General features: G+C 34.5%; 2 protein-coding genes across 2 annotated transcripts; one reads left to right on the top strand and one right to left on the bottom strand.

Moving 5' to 3' along the window:
• Positions 1–741: 741 nt before the first annotated feature.
• Positions 742–14,646, top strand: LOC133875579 (meiotic recombination protein SPO11-1). Its single transcript, XM_062313753.1, has 17 exons — positions 742–796; positions 910–1,009; positions 7,773–7,846; positions 7,993–8,094; positions 8,520–8,593; positions 8,838–8,854; positions 9,582–9,651; positions 9,726–9,762; positions 9,976–10,023; positions 10,113–10,171; positions 10,235–10,266; positions 10,389–10,494; positions 10,617–10,737; positions 10,818–10,881; positions 10,974–11,083; positions 13,240–13,315; positions 14,426–14,646. The coding sequence occupies exons 1-16, from the start codon at positions 742–744 to the stop codon at positions 13,269–13,271; spliced, it is 1,101 nt and encodes a 366-aa protein (XP_062169737.1). The 3' UTR covers positions 13,272–13,315; positions 14,426–14,646.
• Positions 14,647–21,663: 7,017 nt separating this feature from the next.
• LOC133875578 (uncharacterized) lies at positions 21,664–22,731 on the bottom strand. Its single transcript, XM_062313752.1, has one exon. It carries the CDS (start codon positions 22,718–22,720, stop codon positions 21,914–21,916), a length of 807 nt encoding a protein of 268 aa, XP_062169736.1. The 5' UTR covers positions 22,721–22,731; the 3' UTR covers positions 21,664–21,913.
• Positions 22,732–25,028: the final 2,297 nt, after the last annotated feature.

The raw sequence follows: 25,028 nt of genomic DNA, 5'->3' as shown, positions 1-25,028 counted from the left end.
TGGTCGTGCTAAAGAAGCTTGTCGGTTAGCTCCATTATGTTTATTGTGGTGTATTTGGAGGGAACGGAATGCACAGCTATTTGAAGATGTAGAGACATCAATGGTGGAGTTACGGAAGCATTTGCTTAATATGTTATATATTTGGATAGCGTCTCATCATTGCTTGAATGATTTTAATTTTTTAGATTTTTTAAATTTATTCTCTTTTCGTCCTATTTAGGGGCTCTCTTGTGTACTTCTTATATATAAGGGTTGCGCCCATTTGCTCTTTTAATGAACTGAATTATAATTACTTATATATATATAAAAAAAAAAGATGTAGATATATGTATATATGCATACATGTATAATGAAATTTACTTTATATATGAATAAGTTAATTGAGTGCAATTCGTGAACAAACTCAAATTGTTCAAAAAATAAATCAGCCGGGTTTAAAAGGATTATCTAGCTTGAAAATAAGCTCAATTCGACTCGTATTTCGAACAAAACATTTACCTTCAATATTAAATTCGGCTGACTCAAAAAGCTTATAACAATATTCAAACATATTGTTAAAAAGTGGAGTAAAACTGTTGCTGCATGTTTTCCCATATCCTCTAAACGGTATGTAGTTTAAACATTTTTCCTTAACCAAAACGACGGTCGTTTTCGGAACAATCCGTTTTGCCAAGGCCCAAGATTACAATCCGGGCCTACCTATAAATACCACAAAATCATTGCCGCACTTGGATAAGAAAAATGGAGGGAAATCGTTCGAGCTCAGAGCGCAGCGTTTTGCTACGAAAAATCAGAGGTCAGAAGCCGAAGAGTTCAAATTCAAATTCAAAAATCCTTGAATCTCACATTTTCCAACCAGGTTCCAATTACCAAATCGAATTTTCGCGAATTTTGTTCTTTGATTTTCAGAGTTCACACGAGCGATAGTGGAAGATCTGAGCAACGGACGGTCACCGATTGTTCTCATCGACCGGTTCAGAAATTACTGCACGAATCCCAACGCGAACTGGTTCGGGTCTCTTCTCTTCCCTCAACGATCGTATTTGGATTATGAAAATCTATTCGAAGATCAAACGGCAGCTTTTGTAGAATTTCGTTCAAGCTAAAAAAATTTATTCATTTTCAGCGCCTAATTGAATCACTTTATTATTATTTTTTGAATCGCTTAATTTTTTTGACGAACTGTTCGTGCATTAACGGAATTAGGTAGTTCCATAAACTGAAATGCATGAATAATTTTAAGAAAAATGCATGGCATAATACATGCAAGAATGATCGGTTAATATTTAAATAATTGACCTCAATTTTTTATAGGCTTAAACTTTTGGATTAAGATGGTGCTCGACATGTTATATCAATGCTTCACCTAGAGACTACTGCAGGTGTTTATCTCCATAACATATAGATGAAGGAATAGTAGGATTACATGAGCATTTGGTTATTGCTTTATAGAAAAAGAATTGTTGTTGTTATTTTGGTTGTTAAAATTCAACGGATAGTGATTGTAGTGATAGTTTGAGATTTGCTAAAGAAGCCGGTCTAGTGTATGATGAAGGAAAATAATTCTACTACTACTCGGCTATAAGGTTGATTTATAGCAATACTATTACTCAATTATTTAGGTGTTAATTGGAGCAAATAACACATTTTAAGACTTCCAAGATTACCAAAAGCGTCCCCTGGGGTATGGATGGATTGGCCAGGGGTAACACCTTCAGCTGGGAGGCTCTGGTTCGATCCTCTACTAAGGATTAGAGACTTTACAAATAAAGCCTGAAGATTGGCATTCCATTGCTGTCATTTTATATGTATATGGTTACAATTATCTATGTTCCCAATGTGCCTAAGATGTAGCACCAGGCAGATTGTTAGCTAGTGTGTATCATCTTATGAGAATAGTTCCCTAAGCAATCACTTAGTGGAAAAGGAAGTAATTGAGTGATGACAACCAGGAGGTGGGCTTGGAAGCAACGATCCTTTGAAGAAAGCGTAATAGTTCATTGGTCTAGCTCCATGGCACCAAGAATGTATCAGCTTTATGAAACCTTAATGATAACTTAGGATGAAAATAACCCTTAAAACATCCTAAACCGACTTAAAATCGTAAAAGAAACCCTAAATTTGTTTTTGTCGCACTCGTTCAAACCGTAGTATAGGCCCGTTCGAACGGCTCTTCTGTCGAACTTTTTCTTTTGAATCCAGCCACGTGATCTTCGCACAATAACTCCCATGAAGTGTTTTACATCACTCTCTGTCAAGTTTAGAAAGAGTAGAGAGAAAAGAGAGAATAGCGGAAGAGAGAAATCTTGATTAATCTGAATATGAAAAATGTAGTTACAGAGAATGAAAGGAAATTACAATATATAGCATGAGAACTCGAGCTATCTAAGCTAAACTGTTACAACCAGAAGATAACCAACATAACAACTTATCAACAATAAGTAACAGCTTAACTATTTACAAAGAAAAATATCTTCTATCTCTAATACTCCCCCTCAAGGTGGATGGTAGAGATCACGGACAAACATCTTGGATAACAAGGTATGGAAGACAGAACAACCAAGTGGTTTAGTAAGGATATCAGCAATTTGATGTTAAGAAGACACATGAAATGTCTTGATGAGGCCAAGTTGAATTTTTTCCCGAATAAGATGATAGTCAATCTCGATATGCTTAGTGCGTTCGTGGTGCACCGGATTCTCAGCAATATGAATTGCGGCCTGACTATCACAGTAAAGAAATGCTGGCTGTGAATGAGGAATGAGAAGATCTTTAAGCAAAGAAAAAAGCCATAAGATTTCACAACAAACAGAGGCCATAGACCTATACTCGGCCTCAGCAGAAGATCAGGAGACGGTTTGCTGTTTCTTTGATTTTCAAGAAATGAGAGAATCCCCAAGAAACACACAATATCCAGTAATCGACCTCCTAGTATCCAAACAACCTGCCCAATCAGAATCTCGCAAAAAGCCTTGAGCTAAAATTCTGTGTTGGCAGGAAAAATAGTCCTTGAGCAAGAGCATGCTTAATATATCTTAATACCCTATGAGCAGCATGAAGATGAGATTGTCTTGGCTTATCCATGAACTGACTTAGAGTTTGGCCAGAATATGCAAGATCAGGCCGGGTGATTGTCAAGTACAGTAATCGACCAATCAAACGCCTGTAGGAAGTAGTATCCGAGAGAGGAGTTCCATCATCCCTAGACAACTTCAGATTTTGCTCCATAGGAAATGAAGCAGGCTTAGAAGCCAACAACCCTGAATCCTACAAAATTTCCAATGCATACTTGCGTTGGCAAACAAAAATACCAGTTGAAGACCGAGCAATTTCCAATCCAAGAAAATACTTCAAATGACCCAAATCTTTGAGTTTAAAACGCTCATTCAACATAGTAATAAAGGAAGAAACAGCATGGGAATCATTACTTGCAATAGCAACATCATCAACATAAACAAGTAAAGCAATAAAGGATGATCCTTGAAGCCGGGTAAAGAGAGAATTATCTGCCTTAGACTGCACAAAACCAAGATCAATGAGGGTGGAAGAAAACTTAGAGAACCACTGTCTTGAGGCTTGTTTCAAGCCATAGAGAGACTTGGTAAGTTGACACACTTTTGACTCCCCCTTAATGCCAAAACCCGGAGGCATCTTCATGTAAACCTCTTCATTCAAATCACCATGCAAAAAAGCATTATTTACATCTAATTAATGTAAAACCCAATTCTTGGCAGCAACCAAAGCTAAAAGACACCTAACAGTAGTCATTTTAGCTACATGAGAGAATGTATCATGATAGTCTAAACCCTCACATTGTGTGTACCCCTTTGCCACTAACCGAGCTTTATACCTTTCTACACTTCCATCGGCCTTATGTTTGATTTTATACCCCCATTTGCAACCAATTGTTTGTTTATGAGGTGGAAGGTCACAAACAATCCAAGTCCTATTAGCTTCAAGGGTTGAAATTTCAGCTGACATAGCATCATGCCAATGACCAGATTTTACAGCTTCATGATAAAACTTGGGTTCGGTTGCAGCAGAAATAGAAAAACAGAAATGTTTATAGGCAGGAGATAGTTTGTCATATGAAATATAACTAGACAAAGAATAAGGAATACCTGAATGTTGTGCTGTAGAGGAAGCCAGAGATGGTAAAGAAGAAGCAAGCTGACAATAATAATTCTGCAGATACCGAGGTGTAGTTTTAAGCCGAGAGGATTTTCGAAGAAGAGAAGGAGAAGGTGGAGAAGGTAGAGAAGAAGAATCTGATGAAGGCAGAAAAGGAGGTGAAGAATCTGATGTAGGTGAAATAGGAGGTGAGGTAGAAGGTGATTAAATGGGATGATGTGTTTGAAAGTTAGAATGGGAAGAAGACAAAACAGGAGGTTGAAGAGGCAGAGACTGTGTAGAATGAGTTGGTAAAAAAACTGGAAAATCAGATATAGGTAAAGGTAAAGATGTTGTTGAATGTGGTGAAGAAGAGTTAGTAAAACAACCATCAGATGAAGAATTTGTAAGATTTAAGGTAAAAGGAAAAATGTGTTCATGAAACACAGCATCTCGGGAAATGACAGTAGTTTGTGTATGCAAATTGTAAAACTTGTAACCTTTAATGCCAAATGGATAGCCAATGAAAAAACATGGAATGGCTTTAGAGTCAAATTTAGTCTGATGTCTAGACAAAGTGGAAATATAAGCAAGGCAACCAAAAATTCTAAGATGTGAATAAGAAGGAGAAGCAGAAAAAAGCATCTCATGAGGTGATTTATGTGATAATAGAGGAGTAGGAAGTCGGTTTATAAGGTGAGCAGCAGTTAGAATGCACTCACCCCAGAAAGAAAGAGGGACTTGAGACTGAAATTTCAAAGTTTGAGCAACATTTAGTAAATGTTGATGTTTCCTTTCCACAACAGCATTTTGTTGTGGAGTTTCAACACAAGATAATTGATGAATTGTTCCATTAGAAGAAAAAAAATCATGCATCTAAAACTCAGGACCATTATCAGAACGCAAGCATTTGATTTTGAGGTTGAATTGTGTTTGAACAAAGCTAAAAAAGGATTGAATAAGAGAACGAGTTTGAGATTTATTTTTCATCAAATGCACCCAAGTAAAACGAGTGTAGTCATCCACAATGGTAAGAAAAAAATTCGAGCCACTTATTGAAGGAGTAGCCATTGGCCCCCAAATGTCACAATGGACAAGTTCAAAAGGCATACAAGTATGAGAGTTATGTACAGGAAAAGACAGCCTATGCTGCCTGGCTAAGGGACAAACAGAACATATGTCCTTATTGTTGCAAGAGATTTCAGGAAAGGTATTATGCAAAGATTGCATTCTGGATACAGACGGATGGCCTAGCCTATAATGCCATACATCTTTGAATGATGTTTTTATTGAATTGAAACAAGTGGAAAGAGATAAAGGTAAACTGGTGGAAACCTTAGGCTCCTGCAGTAGGTAGAATAAGCCACCATCTTCTTTACCCACTCCAATCGTCCTCCAATGGCACAAATTCTGTATGAAGCAAAATCTAGTAAGAAAAATGAGACAAGCTTTCAAGACTTTAATGATTTTGCTAGCTGAAATTAAGTTGAAAGAAAAAGAAGGAACGCATAGAACCTCAGTCAATATAAGATTGTCTAAAATGAAAACTGTTCCTATATGAGTTACAGGAACAACAAAGCCATTTGGTAGCTTAACAAAAGTAGAAACAATTGCAGTAATTGTGGTAAAAAGAGATGGACAATTGATCATGTAATCAGTTGCCCCTGTGTCAATGATCCAAGGAGTACGGTTGGAATTAAAAGGAGGAGATTTTGATATGTGAATAGAAGAAAAAACAGAGTAACTAGGATTAAGATTGTAAAGGGAAGAGAAATGACCTGACACCTCAGAGGAAGTTGAGGCCGGAGCAGAAGAGGAAGCATGGAAACTACCTGCCATGTTTGTAGAAGCTTGATGAGCCAGATTCTGCTGTTGAAGAAGTGAAAGAAGCTGCTGGCACTGATCAGACGTGATGCTAAGTTGAGGCACGACTTGTTGAGGCTCATTATGTTGAGGATGATTTGTAGAGTTCAAATCAGTCGCTTGGAAATGATTTGCAGAATGAGCAAGATAAGGTTTCTTGAGACTCTTTGTGAACTTAAATCCCGGTGGAAACCCATGCAGACGATTGCACTTATCTGCAGTGTGACCTGGTACTCCACAGTGAGTACAGATGGGCTTATCCTTGCAATAAGGTGGTTTGCTCAAACGAGTTGCTGAAACAGGAGATTGAGTCATGAGAGCAGTAGAATCCTGACTGAGAATATGAGATTTCACTGAAATTTCCTGCTGCTTCTCTTCTTGAATTACTAAAGAGAAGACTTTATTTAATGTAGGCAAAGGCTCCATAAGCAGAATTTTACCCCGAATAGCAGCAAAAGACTCGTTGAGCCCCATAAGAAATTGATAAATGTATTCTTGATGATAGTGTTCAGCAACTACCTTCATTCCTCCACAAGAACAAGGAGGAATTGGGCGATAATTGCTGATTTCATCCCAAAGAGACTTGAGTTGAGTGAAATAGGAACTCACAGATGAATTCCCCTGCAAAAGAATGGAGATTGACTTCTGAAGCTGAAAAACCCTAGGACCGTTTTTCTCAGAAAATCGCTCCTTGAGGTCAAGCCACATCCCATGACTAGTGTCAATGTAGATCACACTCGCTGCAATTTCTTTGGAAACCGAATTGAGAATCTAAGACAAGATCATGTTGTTGCAGCGCACCCAAGCTTGATATTCGACACCAGCATCAAGCGCGGGTTGAGGAAGAGATCCATCAATGAACGCCAACTTGTTTTTGGCAGTGAGAGCCATTATCATCGAACGCTCAATGTATTGTAATTTTCACCGGTGAGCGGTTGAGAAACAAGAGTAGCTCCCGGACTTTCTCCTTGAGGCAAGTAAAAAGGACTTGCAGGATTGGTGAAAATGGAAGGAGAAATGGTGAATTGAAGAGGTGGATTATCAATATGTGGAGTTTGATTGTCGACGGGATGAATTGGAGAAGAGGAAGAAGGAATTTCAGACGCCATGGATGTAGGCTCTGATACCATGTCAAGTTTAGAAAGAGTAGAGAGAAAAGAGAGAATTGCGGAAGAGGGAAATCTTGATTAATCTGAATATGAAAAATGTAGTTACAGAGAATGAAAGGAAATTACAATATATAGCATGAGAACTCGAGCTATCTAAGCTAAACTGTTACAACCAGAAGATAACCAACATAACAACTTATCAACAATAAGTAACAGCTTAACTATTTACAAAGAAAAATATCTTCTATCTCTAATACTCTCTCTCATTCAAATATGAAGGAACGAAAGAGCGGATTGAGGATTTTTTTTTTTTGAAAGCTCGAAGACAAAGAGGACCGGGCTTTTCCGAAGAATTGGCATCTTCCAAAGAATTGCTGGATAGGCCTAGGGTATCTAGAAATTACTCAGTGACCATGTACTAAACGAGAGGTTGGTTTGTTGAGGTTTTATGTCACAAAAAAAAATAAAAAAAAAATAAAAATACAAGAACAAAACAAAAGGCACCATTGGGCGTGGATAATCATGATTCTCTTCAGTTGTTTAGTGATTTGTGCAGAAATGCGCATAGATGGTATTTTAAGTGGAGTTCATAGAAAACGTAAAATTAAGATGAGCTTACTAGTAGTTACTTTCATGAAACTCATCAAGCATTGGTGGGTTTTAGTTTAAGCATTACTGTTGTTGATGCAGTTATTGCAGCTCTGATTTGTTGATCGGGAAGGAAATCCTCACACTGCGAAGGGAAAGCCATGTACACAGGCTGGGTGAGTAGGTGCTTGACCTTGACTTAAATTTATGAGAACCTTGTGGCGAGTCCTAAATTAAATGGAATATACTAACTCTCTGCCTCACAAACAAATAAAACTTATCAGGTCCTTCAATGAGTATGAGTTTTCTAATTCTCTTTCAGATGTCTTGCTTAGAGTGCTGTTGATTGTTCAGAAACTTTTGCAAGAAAACAGGCATGCGTCTAAGAGAGATATATATTACATGCATCCATCTGTATTTTCTGGTAAATCTGAATTAATTTTGGTACCAATTTCAGATGTTATTTCTTGTTATAACTTAAAAATGTAGAACTTACAGTCTTCTGTGAGTTTATGTTGAAGTTTCCCTTTTGCTGTGATTTGGAATTTAAAAAAGTCACATTCAGTGTTACAAATTTTAGACTTTGTGAAATCACTTTATATTGAAGAAAGTCACATGCATCAACATGGGGAAAACTTTATGAGAGGTTAGTAGACATCTTTGAATGTACCCAGGCTTGCATTTGTCCATAACATTGTCAGTTATGTTGAACGGCATAAGTTAGTTCTTAGATATTTTGCACAAATCTGTAATTTCAAGTATATATTAAATTTTCTAGTATAGATGTCAGTTTTCTTGTGCTTCATGTCCTTGCTTTCTTCAAGTTCTTCTGGTTATTTTGCAAGCCAGAACAGTCAGTTGTAGACCGGGCAATCAATGACATATGTATCCTGATGCAATGCAGTCGCCACAATCTAAATGTGGTAGGTATTGTCTATATGCTTTCTTTTTCATTTGAATATACTTTCTTTTTCTTTTCTTTTCTTTTCTTTTCTTTTTTTCTGGAGTCTACGAATCCTTCATGGTAATACCTAACATGTGGGGGTAAGATTTAAGAAATATCTAGTACTTGGCAGCACTAGCCTCAAACTCTCATAGAACCTCTGTCACAGTGTTATCATTTTTAAGTTTGTTGGGACATTTACATCCTTTGTCTTCTTTTGGCAGGTTTCTGTTGGGAAAGGGTAAGTGCTTGAGATCACACTTAGTCCGTGTAAGATAAATAGCCAACAATACTCATTGCTCTCTGAGTTCTCATTCCATAGCCCCAAGGGATAGCACAATCAGTTGAGGATGACATCTCATGAAGTGGGAATCACTAGATTATACTCAAGTGTTGTTTGCCTATATTCTATATGTGTTACTGATTAGAGAATAGATTGTATGATTCCATGCTAGTGTAGGTTCTTCATCACCACTGAAACATAGTATAAGTTTGACTAGATGAATATTAACATGGGTAGTTTTAAATTTTTGGATATATGACATTCACAGAAGCAGAGCAAATAGTGTATCAGCAGTCAAAGCTGTATATGCTGAGCTAATTATTTCCAATGATACTAGAATTTTGAGATCTACTCTCAGTTATGTACTTTCCATTAGCCTCCACCAAGGCTGAATTTTGTTCAAGTCATTTAAAAAAAAATGTAGTTGTGAAGGGGTTTTGGGGGGGCTCTGAATGAGCATGACAGTTGCCTATATTAATTTACCACCTAAATTTTCCTTTGCAATCTAGTTTTCTATTTGGAGTTTTCTCCAGTACGCTGCTGACTGCTGAGTGCTGACCCATAATATGCTGTCTTTTTTTTTTTTCCTGAGCTACCAGTAATATGCTGTATCTATTTCACTGTAGTTTCTTTATAAGCTGTGCTCAATTGCTAAAGTTTGTTGATCCCACTATTTCGCTTACAGGTTGGTGATGGGGTGGATAAGATTCTTAGAAAACGGAAGGAAATATGATTGCATAAATCGTCCTAACATGGTAAGAATGGGTACTGTTTAGATGAATTAATTGTGTCACTGTCTAAAGTATATGGCGATCGGGTTCTCTTGCAGGCCCACCCCATTCCTGTTCACGTTGAAGAAGTCAAAGGTATCCGAATTGTAAGAGAATAATATTTGGACAATTCAGACCAATATATATTCTTTGCAGGCATAGATTGGATAACAACTGAAGGTTTTATATACTGTTTCCCAAGCATTATGCCCAAGGACTGCTTATAATATTTGTGACTGAACGTCACATATGATCGAGAATGCAGACTGATCATAGACAAGTGAAATTTTCCTTAATTCTTTTACATAGATATTGTTAGTGTTGCTCACTACATTCTAGTTGTGGAGAAGGAATCGGGTAAGCAATTTTTATGGCAATACTGAAAGGAAGCATGATTCCTGATATACTTCCTTTTGACTGGACTATTAAATATTAATGACATGCAGTATTCGAGCGATTAGCAAATGATCAGTTCTGCAATGCGAACCGTTGCATTGTCATCACTGTAAGCTCTTCCTTAGGTCATTTCCCCATCTCAAAACCCATTTTGACTGTATGTTTTTGACAGGGAAGAGGCTATCCAGATATCCCCACAAGAAGGTAAAAACTTCTATTTTGCAGTTTCCAACAAGTCTCAGTACATGACCATATATCTCGCTCAATCAGTTTGTTTTGCTATTTGTATTTGAGCTTTTGTGAACATATGGATTTGTATCAAACAGGTTTTTGCGGCTTCTCATCGAAAAGTTGTGTTTACCTACCTATTGCTTGGTAGATTGTGATCCCTACGGCTTCGACATTCTGACCACATATCGGTTTGGTTCAATGGTTAGGTTTATTAAATAGTTTATGATAAGGTTGTTTGTTTATTCGCTCAGTGAAGTTTGATTTTTTTTTTTTTTTAATGCAACTTGACCCTTTTTTCTTCTCTTACTCTTTTATTTTGGTAGCAAATGGCCTACGATGCAAAGTATCTACGCTGCCAAGAGGTATGTTGGCTTGGAGCTTTTCCTTCAGATTCTGAGAAATACTGTCTTCCACAGCAGTGTCTCCTTCCTCTGACAGCACAAGGTGAGAGATGTTACTTGTGGTGTTTCAGATTGACTTTTATATCTGTGGCCTTCTACTGAGGTTCCTGATGTTCCTGTCAGATAAGAGGAAAAGTGAAGCCATATTAAATAGATGCTACCTGCAAAGAGAAGCCCCAAAATGGAGGTAAAATTCTGTGACATTTCATGGTATTTTTCTATTATCCTTGTTTGCCTGGACCACGCAGTTATTTTAAGTGGTATTTTTATCCATGAAAGGTTGGAATTAGAGTTGATGCTGCAGAGAGGAGTGAAATTCGAGATTGAAGCATTGTCTGTGCATTCACTATCCTTTTTGTCAAAAGAGTACATACCATCTAAGATTCAAGGTGGAGTGCACATTTAACTCATCTGATATTTTCGGTGTATCTGGGAGCACAATCATATGATTTCTGCAATACTATAAACATAATCAGTTCAAACAATGTTACTCATAGTTATGGTCCATCGTCTAATGCTTGCTAAACAAATTATAAACAACCTCAAAAGAGGGATTTAAGGGTTCGGATTTGGCAAATCGAAATCATTATTCGAGTAAAATTATTGACAACCTTTGATTGAGAGTTGATGATTTAAGGATTCACTTGAAATGGAGGGGATCATAATCCACCTATGAGTTTTTGGGCCCATAAACTATAAACTTCTCATCAACCCATAAACTATTTTTTTTTGCATTATTTTGTTTTTGGGCCCCCTAGTTCGTTGTAACTACGCTAACAGAAACTTTCTCAAAAAAAAAAAAAAAAACTATGCTAACAGAAACGAATTTGTAGTTAATAAAGATTTATAGTGTTTTTTATCCTGATATTATTTATGGCAAAGAGATTAATTAAGGGGCAAGGCACCTTTTAGTATCACAATTCCAGAAATAAAAGAAGTATGGGATATTCCAATGCCACTCTTAGCATATCGGTAACTTAGTGTAGGTTGTGCGTTTGTGACGGTACAGGGTGATTGCACGATTTATTGAGCATATGGTTAATACTAGAAAAAGAGTGTAAAAAACAAAAAAAAAAAAAAAAAAAAAAAGAAAAAGTAAATGGATCACTGGTTGGTTTAGATTTGTAATTTTAAAAAGTAAGATTTAAAAATAGTAATTTTAAAATGTGCGATTTTTAAAAACACAGTTAAGACTTGGTAAAATTATAATTTAGGCTTTAAAATCGTACGTTTTTTAAAATGCATTCACTGCTTGTGATTTGAAAACACAAATTTTTCTGTATTTTCAAATTATAATTTTTTAGAAACACATTTCCAAACGACACATTTTTTGTAATTTGATTTAAAATTACACTTTTAACCTGCGAAATCGTAATACCGAATGCACTTTTCATGTAAGACTTATTTATTTAAATGTTGGTTGGGCATGTTAATATGCAAGCAAGAAGGTCTACTTCGGATACTCTTGGACGTGTGTCCCGTTATAGGGTAGGATGTCCCGTGACAGGACACAAGGAATAGGCTTCTTTTTTTTTTTATATATATTAGGAAAAAAAAAAAAAAAAGGTCCAATTTGGTAACCCTTGGACATGTGTCCCATTGTAGGGTAGGATGTGTCCCGTGACAAGACACAAGGAATATGTGTACTAATCTCAACTAATGAATTGAATCCTACACACTTCAACAAGAGGATAAAAATATATGATTTTTAACATTACTCATATAAACATACATATTAGGGAAAACTTTATTTAATCCATCTAAATTGTCGTCACTTTTACAATTACTCTTTTAAACTAAAAAAACTCTTAATTTAATGTATCTATATTTTCTAAAAAAAAAAAAAAGAAAGAATGAGAGAGAGAGAGAGAGAGAAACGTAATTTCAAGTAAATTAGAAAAGGAAAATTATCAAATTATACAATTCATCATGATCACTTTCTACGATCCTTTCCAGCTTTCCTTATAAAAGATGAGGTCCTCATTCTGTGATTTTTTGGGATTCAGTAATAGGAGAAAATAATGTCATAATATGTATTACTGATTGCAAAGGGAGAGATTTTAGGGCAATCTCAAATTCATTGGAAGATATGATATTATGTATTTAAGGAGAATATATTCTCAAAATAATAACTTGAAAATGAAGGTCAAGGCACGTCCATTTTCAAAGCTGATATTATGTATTTAATTAAGGAGAATATATTCTCAGAATAGTAACTTGAAAATGAAGGTCAAGGCACGTCCATTTTCAAAGCTTACTGGGATTAATCTCTTCATAGATAAAAAAAAAAATCATTCTCATTCTCCTTCAATCTGAGACAGCCAGTGAAATAAATTAAAAGTTGCAATTATATACTTTTTGCCTCCTAGCAAGAGAACTCCATCGAAGGTTGCTGCAATGGAGCACTCCTCTGCGGAAATGGTTAGATTGAAAGACAAATCTTTCTATTTTGTATTGTTGTTGTATTTGTTTAACAAATTTATTTTCGTTCTAGTTTTATATGATTTTGTTTTTTTATTTTTTTATCAAAATGTTGTCTTTGCAGAGTTGTGTTCTGAAAGTGAATTCACAGTGTGAGACATGTAGGAGAAAGGTGATGGAAGTCTTGCAGTGTCTACATGGTATTTTCCAATTCATATTGCATCTTTAATTGATCATATATTCAATTACCATAGTGTTTTATTTTTATATTTTTCACTAAGGAACTAAAAGGGAAATTTTTTATGAACAATATGCAAGAAAATCGTATGTAAACTAAAGGGATTGCGTGGCCATTTTAGGTTGAAAATGAAAGAAATATATAAAACCGACTGAGTTTGTATGAATTTTCACAAGTAGTTCATATATTGCAGAATGTCTCTTATTTAGGAAAACTTCACTTATCTTTGGAGTATTAGCGGTTTTGTAATCATAAGTTTAAACTTTAAAAATTTACAATGTCGGTATCCCAACAATTTTCCCTTTCAATTCCACCCTACCATTAGGGTTTACCGTTAACTCAAACGATAAACATGTGAAATGTTCCTTATGTCCTTGTAAACTTTATTAAAAAAAAAAAATATCGTCCTTAATTAAACAAAAGTATTTTGGGAATTTTGACATCATCCGTTCATCCGTTAGGATTTAATAGGAAATCCTAACGGATGAGTGAAACAGAAAGGGGAAATTGTTGGGAAGTTAAGTTTAGGGGTAAGTGAAATTTCCCCTTATTTCCTATTTTCATTAGAAATATGACATATTTCCTTCAAACTGGGTTGGAGAAACTTTTTCCAATATAATCTATAAAATTATCATGTGTCTCTAGTATGTGAGAAACACATACTTTATTAATAGCATGTGAGAAGGACATTTTTTTTTAAAAAAAAAAAATATATATATATATATATATATATATATATATATATATATATATATATATCATCTAACTTTGCATAAATGCTGTTAAAAAACAAGTGTTTTTCACATGTTCAAGGAACATGGTATTTTTATAGACTGAGTTGAAGGAAGTCCCTCCAATCCAATTTGGAGGAAAACTCTATCCTTAAAGGGGATCAAGGGCCATGGCGCCTTGGTTTTGATTAAATTGTCATAAAAGGAATTTACCCGTATCAAAATTTGGTTTGACCCCTTATTCATGCTTTGAATTTTAATTCTGTCCCTAAATATTATATTACTCTTATCACACAAGTTGGGATATTCTATAGCATAACTCTATTAAATTTTTTCCATAGGAGGTTATAATATCTCCATAGATGCCGATCAAGGGAGTGTGAAAGTTACTGGGAGAGTAACTCCAAATGCAGTTCTGAGGGTGCTAGAAAGGTATGGGAAACATGCAGAGGTCAAATGGATTGGGTTTGATGGTGAGGCGAGGGAAGGAGGCTATTATTATGGAGAAAATGGGTACGGTCCGTCTCCATACAATTATCCAGAGTTGGAAGGGTATGATTATCCACCATATGGAGGGCTTGACTATCCATGGTATGACAGCTACCGCCACCTTCCGCCAGCACCACCGCCAATGTATCGGCCACCACCACCACCGCCGCCGCCGCCATTGTATCGGACAGTACCACCACCGATGTTTCCTGGCCCGGTAAGACCCCCACCACCCGGAGCCGATAGCAATTATGACCGTTGCGTGCAGATGTGATGATATATAATTAATTAATGATGCACATCAGTTATGAAGTTGATGTGAGATTCAATTGCTTTTTATGATCGCTAGTTACTGTCAAATTGGTTGCAACGCCTTCTTACAGCAAAAACAATTACTTGGTTTATTGATAGGACTCCGTTGATGTATATATTTATCTGCTGAACCTCCAACTTGCTTTGCTTGAGATGTAAATGATCGAAGTCACCCATTAATGTTTCAAGCAGGTCATTGAATTCAATTGATGCTGCCAATTGCTTTCTATATGGATTCCGGTTCAACATTGGTTTTCTGGATTGGGATCCTCCCGTCGTTCCTTGCCGTGTAAGGCAAAAATCACTTTTTTTCTCATAACTATCCTACGATGTTAACGTGTCAGTTCTAACCAACCTTACAAGATAATTGTTATTAGAACTGCCACACGTGAGTATTGTGAGCTACTTGTGGAATAAAATGTCATTTTCTAGAATTATTCTTCTTTGCCCAAACCGAAGGGGCATAAGAAATAACAAGGGGCTGTAGGGATGTGAAAGGGGGCCCTTAATTGTCTAAATGGATCTTCTGTTCGGGCCCAACGCCCCCTCTCTCATACCCCTGCTCAAAGAAGAGAGTGCGTGGTTAATAATTGGGATCCCCATTCCCCAGTTGTAGGAAATCCCTGTCTGCGACAGCAATAATCGAACTTTCAAGAATATACTACGTGTCTACATGCGGAAAGGGGTGTGAATAAGAAGTTATAGTCACATATATCTTGGATATAACCTTTTGAAAGTGGCAACACGTAACCAAATCCCTTGTTGGGAGGGCACAGGCACTGGCATATAATTCTGGATTTAGTAAGAATGGTTGATCCTATCTTGTACTTCATATCATCTTAATTAGGTAAAATTCCATAGACTTGCTTCATACGACAAAGAAGGTTTTTTTTTTTTTTTTTTTTTTTTTTTAAAAAAAAAAAATTTCCATCAAATATAAAAAGGAGTTTGACTTTTAAGAAGACAGAGATGACCTTCTAGGCCTAAGATGACTTACGGTAGGAGCAAAGATGTAGTGGCGTGAAGAAAAGATTATCTAAAATTGCCGCCTTAAAAAGTTGACGTAACGGGCGTCAGGCTTTATCACTGGAATATTAAAGGCGACGATTTCAATTTGTTAGGACGACACTGGCGAAATGTATATATATAATATATGTAGTAGCAGTAGCATTATGAAATGCTCTATTGCGTCGAAAGTGAAACTTGTGGTGGCTAGAGTTGCCACTAAAATCACTGTCGCCTTCATTCAACCAGAATGATTTCAATGTCATGGGTCCAGACAACTGGATTCTAGTGTCACGTGGAGATCCAATGGGGATGAGTCATGATCTTTCGTTAGGAAAAAGATTTTCAAATTTTAAAAAGTATCAATTTAAGGTATTAATATTTTAATTTTTTTCAATTTTAACCTTCCGTTAGAATTTTACGTTAAATCTTAAAGATCAAAATATCCCAATGTTTATTTTCTTAAAAAAAAATTATAAAAAATTTCAAAGATTTAAGCATGTTTATTTTTGTAAATTCCGTTAAATTCTGACAAACAACTAAATCCTCCCTAAAAAAATATGGGTATTTTAGAAATTTTTACAGGATTTAACGGAATGTTGAAATTGAAAAAAAAAAATTGAAAGATTGATATCCTAAATTGACATTTTTTAAAGTTTAGATACATTTTTTTAAAAGTGTTAAAAGATCAGAAATTATAAATAAAAATTTCCCGTCATGATGGATTATGTGGAGCCCTGCGAGAAATCTATACACAGTAACATGGGAACACAGGATTAGGGCATAATTATAATTTTAAGTGAAGTGATGAAATTAAAAACAAAATAATAATAATAATAATAATAGACGGAGAGTAAAAAATTTATTTTAGAGAGTCAATCTAATAAAAAATGTAAAAATTTAAAGAACATTTTAAAATGTTGAAAGGCTAGAGACCCTCAATCTAAAGGATGGTTCCGCCCCTACACAAAATGGCATGTATGCAAACTCATCCATACTATTATCTTTGTTATAGTGAAAAATTGCAACAACTCGGTGGACATAGTCTTAGTTAGGGCAAACAAAGGAAATCTGATGTTTGTTTTGTTTATTTCTTCTGAAAACAATTTCGAATGAATATTTTTCTTTCTTTCTATTTTTTTTATTTGAGTTATTTAAATTAAATAATTGCTGCCGTACAAGAATGAAGATAATTTTTTTTTTAATTTTTTTTTTTTTTTTGAGGGAAGAATGAAGATAATTTTAGGACTACATGCTTTCACTTGAAGACATCTAGAGTAGCTCTCTCTCTCTCTCTCTCCCCTATTAGTCCTTATAGATCTCACCCACCGTCCCCTCACGAGTCACCCACCGTCCCCTCACAAGTCATTGATGTCCTCCAATATAGGTAATAGGCTATAGCCTCTAGAGATAGAGCGTGAGAATCATGCAAACATGTTCATTTAAAATGAGACTGACTGCACTTTGAAGAAAGATTACACATTTGCTTTTTGATGTGAATCCATAGTTATAAGGGTATGAAAATGAAAGCTCTTCAGCTCCCAACCATATAAAGATTCTTGGATTCATTGGCCACATCTACCGACCAAAGCTAGTCAAGGACAACTTCAATCAATCCTTTCATTTGTAAAAATAATATATATATATATATATATATATTGAAAAAATAATCAAAACCAAAGCCACATGGTCGCTTAGTCAATTCGGAGGTTCAACCCGGATGGGTCACTTTAGTCCAACCCGGCAGGGTCACCTTGGTGAGAGAACCTTGGATTATAATATATCTCGGTAGATTGAACACCTCGAACCTAAAGATTTCACAAGGTGTGGAATATCTCGAGATCTCTTAGTCTGGATAGAGCAAATGTGTTTCAAATATTTCGACTTAGAAGAATTGGTATCAAACAATAAAATACATATTTAAGGTTTTATTATAGTGTTACAATCAAACTAATAAATAAAAATAATTATTTCATTACAATGGTACGTATAATCATAGTACACACCAAACGTACCCTTAAACCCGAGTAATTGACACTTGGCATTTGTAAGTGGGAATCCTCTTGATGATGGGGAAATGGGACGCAATGAAGTGTCGGCCTAATAGTAATAGGTTGAATTGAAAAATGATTTTAGTGGATGCATTTAGTTTAATTTCATTTTTGTCTCTAGGGAAGTAGATCTTGTTGCGTGGGAATGAAACTTTGTCACATCAATTTTCATTTATATATATATATATATATATATATGTGTGTGTGTGTGTGTGTGTGTGTGTGTGTGTGGGTATTTGGCTTCCAGAAAATGGACCACGTGGAAAGTCCCATCCAATTCAAGTTGTTGATATGTCTTGCTCAAGTAACTAAATGTTAAATTATCAATTAATTCTAAATGATTAAGTTGATGGAGAGTAATAAATTTAATGTTCTTTAACGTGTGGTATCAAATTTTTCAATTTTAATAAGTGAAGTTCAATACGTAAAAATTTTAAGAGAAAACTTCATTTATAATCTTTGATCTTTTATTATATATTTTTTAAAAAATATACTAAAACTTTAAAAAGTGTCAATTTAAAGTATCTATCTTTTAATTTTTTTTCAATTTCAATCATCCGTTAGAATTTTTCGTTAAATCCTGTCAAAATTTCTAAAATGCTCCTCCTTTTTTTTTTTTTAAGAAAAACAAAATTGTTAAGATCTAGGTGTTTGTAAGAATTTAATGGAATTTGTAAAAATATTCATGCCTAAATATTTGAAACATTTTATTTTGTTAAAAAATAAGCACATAGGATTTTGAAAATGTTGATATGATTTAACGGAAAATTCTAATTAATGGTTAAAATTGAAAAAAAATTAAAAATTGATATCTTAAATTGACACTTTTTAAAGTTTGGACACCTTTTATCAAAAGTGATGAAAGATAATGAGTTATAAATGAAGTTTTTTCAAATTTTAATTAAAATGAGAAGGTGAATGAAAAAGAAAATGTTTGAATTGAGATCTTTTGTTCTTATATATACTATATTAAACTATTACTTATCTAAAAAAATTAATCATTTAATTAATATTGTAATTTAATAAAAAGAACAAGAATATGAGCAAATTATTGGCATTCACCTTCATATATGTTTATTCATTCAGTCTTCTTTTTAACAGGAATGGCGATGGATTACATTTGTCAGAAAAAAAAAAACAAACAAAAAACAAAAACAAAAAAAAAAAACAAAAGAAAAGAAAAAGAAGAAAAAGCCTGAAGTTATTTTCTTTGATTCGATTCTCCCTTTTTCTTTTTCTTTTTTCTTTTTTTCTTTTTTTTTTTTAGGGGGATTCTCCCTTTTTCTAGGACCACTTCACTCATCTCAGAAAACAATTGATGACTTGAGCATGAATGTGTTTAATTTGGTCCCTAAGATACCTTCCATCTCATACATATAATAGAGTAAAAAGTTATTTTATGGCAAATATTTTATTTTATTGTATTTGACCGTATATATAATGTCATATTATTTAAATAATTTAAATGATGTGGCAACATATTCACAATGTGACATCAAGTACATTATTAAATATGCGAAATAAAATTTTGACTGTAAAATTGAGAGGAACATATTCCAGTCCTATTGGGGTTAAGATTCCATGCAAGTGTAATCATTCTATTAGGGTTAAAATTTTAAGTGAAATGGAGATGATCATTTCATGATCCAAATTAAATTTCACATATTTAATTGTTTATGTATTGTCAAATAGTAAATATATTGTCATGTCATTTAAAGTTTTTGAATGAATAAAATAGATCTCTACATTTTAGGTTTAATTTAGGGTTTAAGCGTGGTTGTGTTAATGATGAATCTTAATTGGCACTCACACTTAACATTTGTTGGAACAAGTGGCTCATATTCTCTTGTGCGTAGAGAGTAATACGAGAGTACTAGTATAGTGACCAATTGGTGGAGCATTGCAACGCCATTTTTTGGGTTTTCTGTATCTGTCCGTATAGTAGAATTTTGTTAGAAATATATTATGTTGTAACCCTAAATCATTATTAAATATAATCACACTCTGTAGAGATAAGCACATTGTTGTACATGATAACAACAACCTTATATTTGTCTTTAAACTATGAATAGGAAGACTTTAAGCTGGGGGGCCATTCCATGTCAACTTTGATGAAACTTAATTGACACTCCCACTTACCTTCCGTTTGTTTTTATTTTGTGAAGAAGACTTTATGACGCTGCCAAACAACAACCTCACTTATGGAAAAATATTATTTTTAAATTCAGTTGAAAAAAAAAAAAAATCTTTTAATTTAGATTATTAAGTTGACATTTATCTTTAAAACATATAATTATGACGTTAAAACTTTTAATGTGTTTAACAAAATAGGTGGCATTTGTCAGTAAAGCGATTAACAATCACATTATTCACATACTTTAAAAATAAATATCAATTTAATGTATTAATTTAAAATAAATTTTCTACTACCCGTTTCGACAAAAACTTTATCCCAAGTTAATTCATATTTTTCCTAAGCTTAAAGCAGCTTAATTAAGCATCATTTCCATATGGGCCTATATTCATTAAATATAATGATAGCATTATATTATTTCTTAAATCATATTATATGAGGGTATTGCCAACGACTTCTTTTTATTTTTTATTTTATGTAAGTCCAACCACTTCTTTCAAATCCATTAAATTCATCCAATTTATGTAAGTCCAACTACATCAAAGAGCCTTCGTACGATGAGATACATATGTATTGATATGTGCATCTCCTTTCACATTCTTCATTGTCATCAGCAAACATAGACCACAAACTAAGTTGAGAGTGCTTGCCACCATTTTTTTTTTTTTTTGTTGGTTTAAAGTGCTGCCCCTTCATCCGATTATTGATGGTCATGTTTGTTGTCTAGTAGGAGTCCGAGTAGGGTTGAAAGGTATTTTAAAGATCATGCCATTATCTGTGTCCCCTCTTAATTTTGGAGATCCTGGTAGGATTGAAGGGTTTCGAGATAGTCATACTCTTTCTCATTCATTGTTCTTTCGTAGATTGTTCAGTTTACAAAACTCTGTCTATGCTTACCGCCTTTTACGACGGCCCCAGTTCTTCAATTGGACCGAGTCATTCATTTGATCCATTTTCAGCTCCTTAACAGTTAGCATTGTCTCATTTGTTTGTTATTCTCTCGTAATATCCCATTTTTCCCCTTCCCCTCTTTAAATAGAGAGAGAGAGGAGAAAAAGAAAAAGAAAAAGGAGTAATCAATTATCCTGTTTGTATCAAATGGTGATCAGGATCGATGATCACTCCGCCTCACATGTAATCTCAAACTCTTTTCAGATTTAACGTGTGAAATATTTAATTATATTAAATCACTATTTGTCTAAAAAAATTTGGGTTGACAAAAAATAATAAATTTAATCATTTAATTAATATTCTAATAATAACAGTCGCTTTCACTAGTGTGCTTAGCTTAAATTGCAAGCATTTTTATCAAAATGGGGGTTGGAAATCATATGACATTTAAACAGATGAGGTAATTATGTGCTTAAAGTAGCATATGAAATTTCCATATAGCTTCTAAATCTGAAACATTTGTTTATGAATCACTTGTTTATGGTTGGACAATTTTTAGAAGCTTACTGTGCGTGATTTCTGTCTATGAGATATTACAGTTGTTACTATAATTTATTGCAAAAATATTTAATTATTTAGTTAATATTTGAGGTATTTAGTAGCTGACATGGTAAATAAGTCTATAAATAACTTACAGTAAAAGCTGAGGATAGGATATGCTTCGCATTAGTACAATATACTTGCAATGAACAATGAAATACTACAAGTCTACGACCACAAACAAATGTTTCTTCCTTCCCTCTCCTCCAAGGAAAAAGAAACAAAGAGTAGAATAGAGATTTCCTAGAGTACATATTTCACATACAGCTGACAGAAGAAGAGTAAACAACTATTGGAACAAGAGAAATTTGATAATTTTGTGAGTACAAGATAATTAAGGGGGATTACTAAACCATGACTAGTTGTTGTTGAGCTTCAATCCTTATTTCTTCCTTCATCCTTCTAATAAAATCGTCAAATTTCTTGTTCAGTTCCTCTGTACTCATGATCGACATCCCATTTCCTTCTTCTTCTTCTTCTTCTTCTTGATCCTCTTCTGAAATGGAAAGCCTGCTTTCTCCTCCTCTTCCTCCTTCCTCCACAACTGACTTTTCAGTTTCTTTTTCGACTTCTTTGATGAAATGGTCCATTTCTCTTTCCTTTTCGACAGCAACATTTTCTGCAGAACCAATGCTTTCCACCAAAGCTTCCTTATCCGACATTGGCTCTTTGGTCTCCAATATCAATGATTCGGGCTGTAAACCATCTCCAATACTTTTGAAGGATTCTTCATTATTATTAGACCCGGACAGAGACCTTGTTAGGCCCGAGTATTTTGCAACGAAAACTACGAGTCCATTGCAGAGGAGAAATATGCAGTTTTTGTCTATTGTGTGGGAGAACAGATGGGAAGAGAATGTAGAGAAGTATAAGTTGAAAGACTGGAGGAAAGAAAACAAAGATGGGTAAGAAAAGAAGAAAGAAAACACAGAAACTGAGACTAGCAACTGTGTGATCTTTTTTAGAACCTGAATGTTTATCAACTGAGTCAAGGTTTGTTTGCTGTGGTACTCAGTTTGATCCATTTCTTCTCTCCGTTCTGGCTGAAGAAAGCAGCTCCTTGGAGAATGAAGATGTGAGGTGGGAAAGGAGTTTAATCTTAGATGGGGGTCTTGAAAGAGTTCTAAGCTGCTAATGGTTTGAGGGTTTCTCATATGTGTGTGTGTATATATATATATATATAGGAGCTCAAATCTTAGATTTACAAGGGTATGGGTGGGTGTCCACAAATATCCCTTTGAATGGTGTCCCAAGTGCCAAGGCAAGAAACTGCCCTTTGAGAAGTTGTGTGACTTGTGTCATTTCTGAAGGCTGCCACTTGCCAAATGAAGGGTGTGTTTCCATTTACTTGACTATTTTGAACTTTCTAGGTGTCACCCTTTTTGTTAAAGACTAAAGAGTAATCTTCATTTTACTAAATACAGGTTGGCTGCTTTCTAGCTTTATTATTGAGAGGTGGCATCTTCTTAGAGGTTGGGACCAAGTACCATATATATGCTTGTGAGTTGTGAGAAAGTCTGTATTGGATTTAGATCTCTTAGACCTTCATGCTCGAATTTTAAAGAATTCATGTAAGGAATAAGAAAGGGGTGCGGGTCTCTAAATGTTTAGGTGAACTCCACACTTTAGACAGTCTAAAGACTTGTTCGAACACCTTGAAACCCGTTCCCCTCTCTCATTCCCAGTCCGAATTTTTTGAAATTTAGCATGGAGTTTCAAGATATCTAAATCCAATACAGACTATTTGACAAGTATATGGTACTATACTTGGTCTCAACCTTTAAGTGTTGGATTCAAATCTCTTGGAATTTCATGCCCGAATTTCAAAGAATTCAGACAAAGAATGAGAAAGTGAATTGCAAGTTCTAGAGCATTCGAGCAAGTTCTCATAATGTTCAAAGTGTGAGATTCACCTACTCGACTATCCTGAGACTTGTCCCCCTCTCTTATTCTCTATCTAAATTCTCTTAAATTCGGGAAAAAAAAAATAAAATTGCAAGAAATCTCATCCCATCTATGTTTATCCCAAAGTATAGCCCCATGAAATGTGAGGGTGATAAGGTGGGTGCAAGAGACAAATTATACAGGTATCTGTCATACAAGGCCATGGACTCTCATACTGTAGCTGAAACACAGAAACATCTGCTTGTGGGGGTGGTTGGAAGTTAATCAAGTGACACTAGAATTCTGGATTAAGATTATCACAGCCTTAAGCTTTAAGCATGTTAGTTATTTCCTTTGTTTCCTGTTACCTTCTCATTATGGAGGCTTCTGAATTTTAATTTACTTAATGGTAACACGTGGATGATTGTAACTGGGACAGGTTATCTACAATCATTCATCCTATGGTCATGTAAAGACGGCATACCCTGCCACGTGGTATGCTTAAGGGCCTCACCATTGGTTCAATTATATGTATACCTCTTTACACATGTACCTAATCCCTCAAAAGAAAAAGTAAAATAATAATAATAATAAATTGTTCTTTTCTGAAAAAGTCAGTATTATATTCGGAATATGAATACTCCACGTAGAATGAATAGATTATTAAGGCATTCATGAATATTATCGTTTTTTTTTTTTTTTTTTTTTTTTATACAAATTCATTTTAGAATTAAGCATGCCACAAGGTAAAAGTGGGCAAAATACTTGAGCATTTTTCTCATTTGTTTGGGGTAATTGAGTAGTGCATGAATGATAAGAGGACCAAAGCCACCTTTTGTTTCCTTACCAAGGAAGCAAAACCAACTTGAGCAAATAGTTCTCTCCACTAAAATTAAAACAAGCATTACACAAATCAATTTGGTATATATTAATAGTATTTGTCTATTTGTAATGACTTTAAAAAAAACGCTAGCTAATTTTGCACTATCGTTCTGAAAAAACCAATCAAAAGTTATAATTAGAGCTCCGTATAATCACTTAAAAAGCCCAATCTTATCTTATAAGAAATCAATTTTTTCACGTCTCTTATCAATTTGTTCTCGAACATGATTCATTCCGCATAACACGACTCTCTAGCTGATTAAATGACAAACTTGAAAAATTCTTTTTGTTGTGATTTTGACATTCTAATCTCAAAGAGAATATCAAGAACCTCCCTTTTTTGTTTTGGTGGGCACAACATGAAAGTTAGATCTCTGCCTAACAACAACCCTTTGAACCTTTAAGAAGATTCTACGTTTCCCCGTCCATATTTGTTGTGGAAAAGAATTTTTTTTTTTTTTTAAAAAAAAAATATTCTACTCCACCTTTCACCAACAAAAGCAACGAAAACAAAAAAAACAAAGGTATTTCAGATGAGGTTGTTGTCATGGGCAAAAGGAAAAGACCCAAGTGGTTGCCGATAATAATATATATACCAACAAACTAAGTTACTCTACTTGACTACAATTGATTACTTGTTAATTATGCAATAACAGAAAAAAAAAAAAAAAAAAAAAAAAAAAAAAAAAAAAATCA

This window comes from Alnus glutinosa, chromosome 8 (assembly GCF_958979055.1).
Source record: "Alnus glutinosa chromosome 8, dhAlnGlut1.1, whole genome shotgun sequence".
NCBI lineage: Eukaryota > Viridiplantae > Streptophyta > Magnoliopsida > Fagales > Betulaceae > Alnus > Alnus glutinosa.
This window is presented reverse-complemented; position numbering and strand designations above follow the sequence as displayed.

What these genes read in the sequence shown, in the direction of transcription:
- LOC133875578 (XM_062313752.1), bottom strand. Translation starts at nt 22,720, where the DNA reads ATGAGAAACCCTCAAACCATTAGCAGCTTAGAACTCTTTCAAGACCCC.
- LOC133875579 (XM_062313753.1), top strand. Translation starts at nt 742, where the DNA reads ATGGAGGGAAATCGTTCGAGCTCAGAGCGCAGCGTTTTGCTACGAAAA. An exon ending in CCTTCCTCTGACAGCACAAG is followed by an intron (nt 10,738 to 10,817) that starts GTGAGAGATGTT and finishes TGTTCCTGTCAG; the next exon opens with ATAAGAGGAAAAGTGAAGCC. An exon ending in AGAGAAGCCCCAAAATGGAG is followed by an intron (nt 10,882 to 10,973) that starts GTAAAATTCTGT and finishes TATCCATGAAAG; the next exon opens with GTTGGAATTAGAGTTGATGC.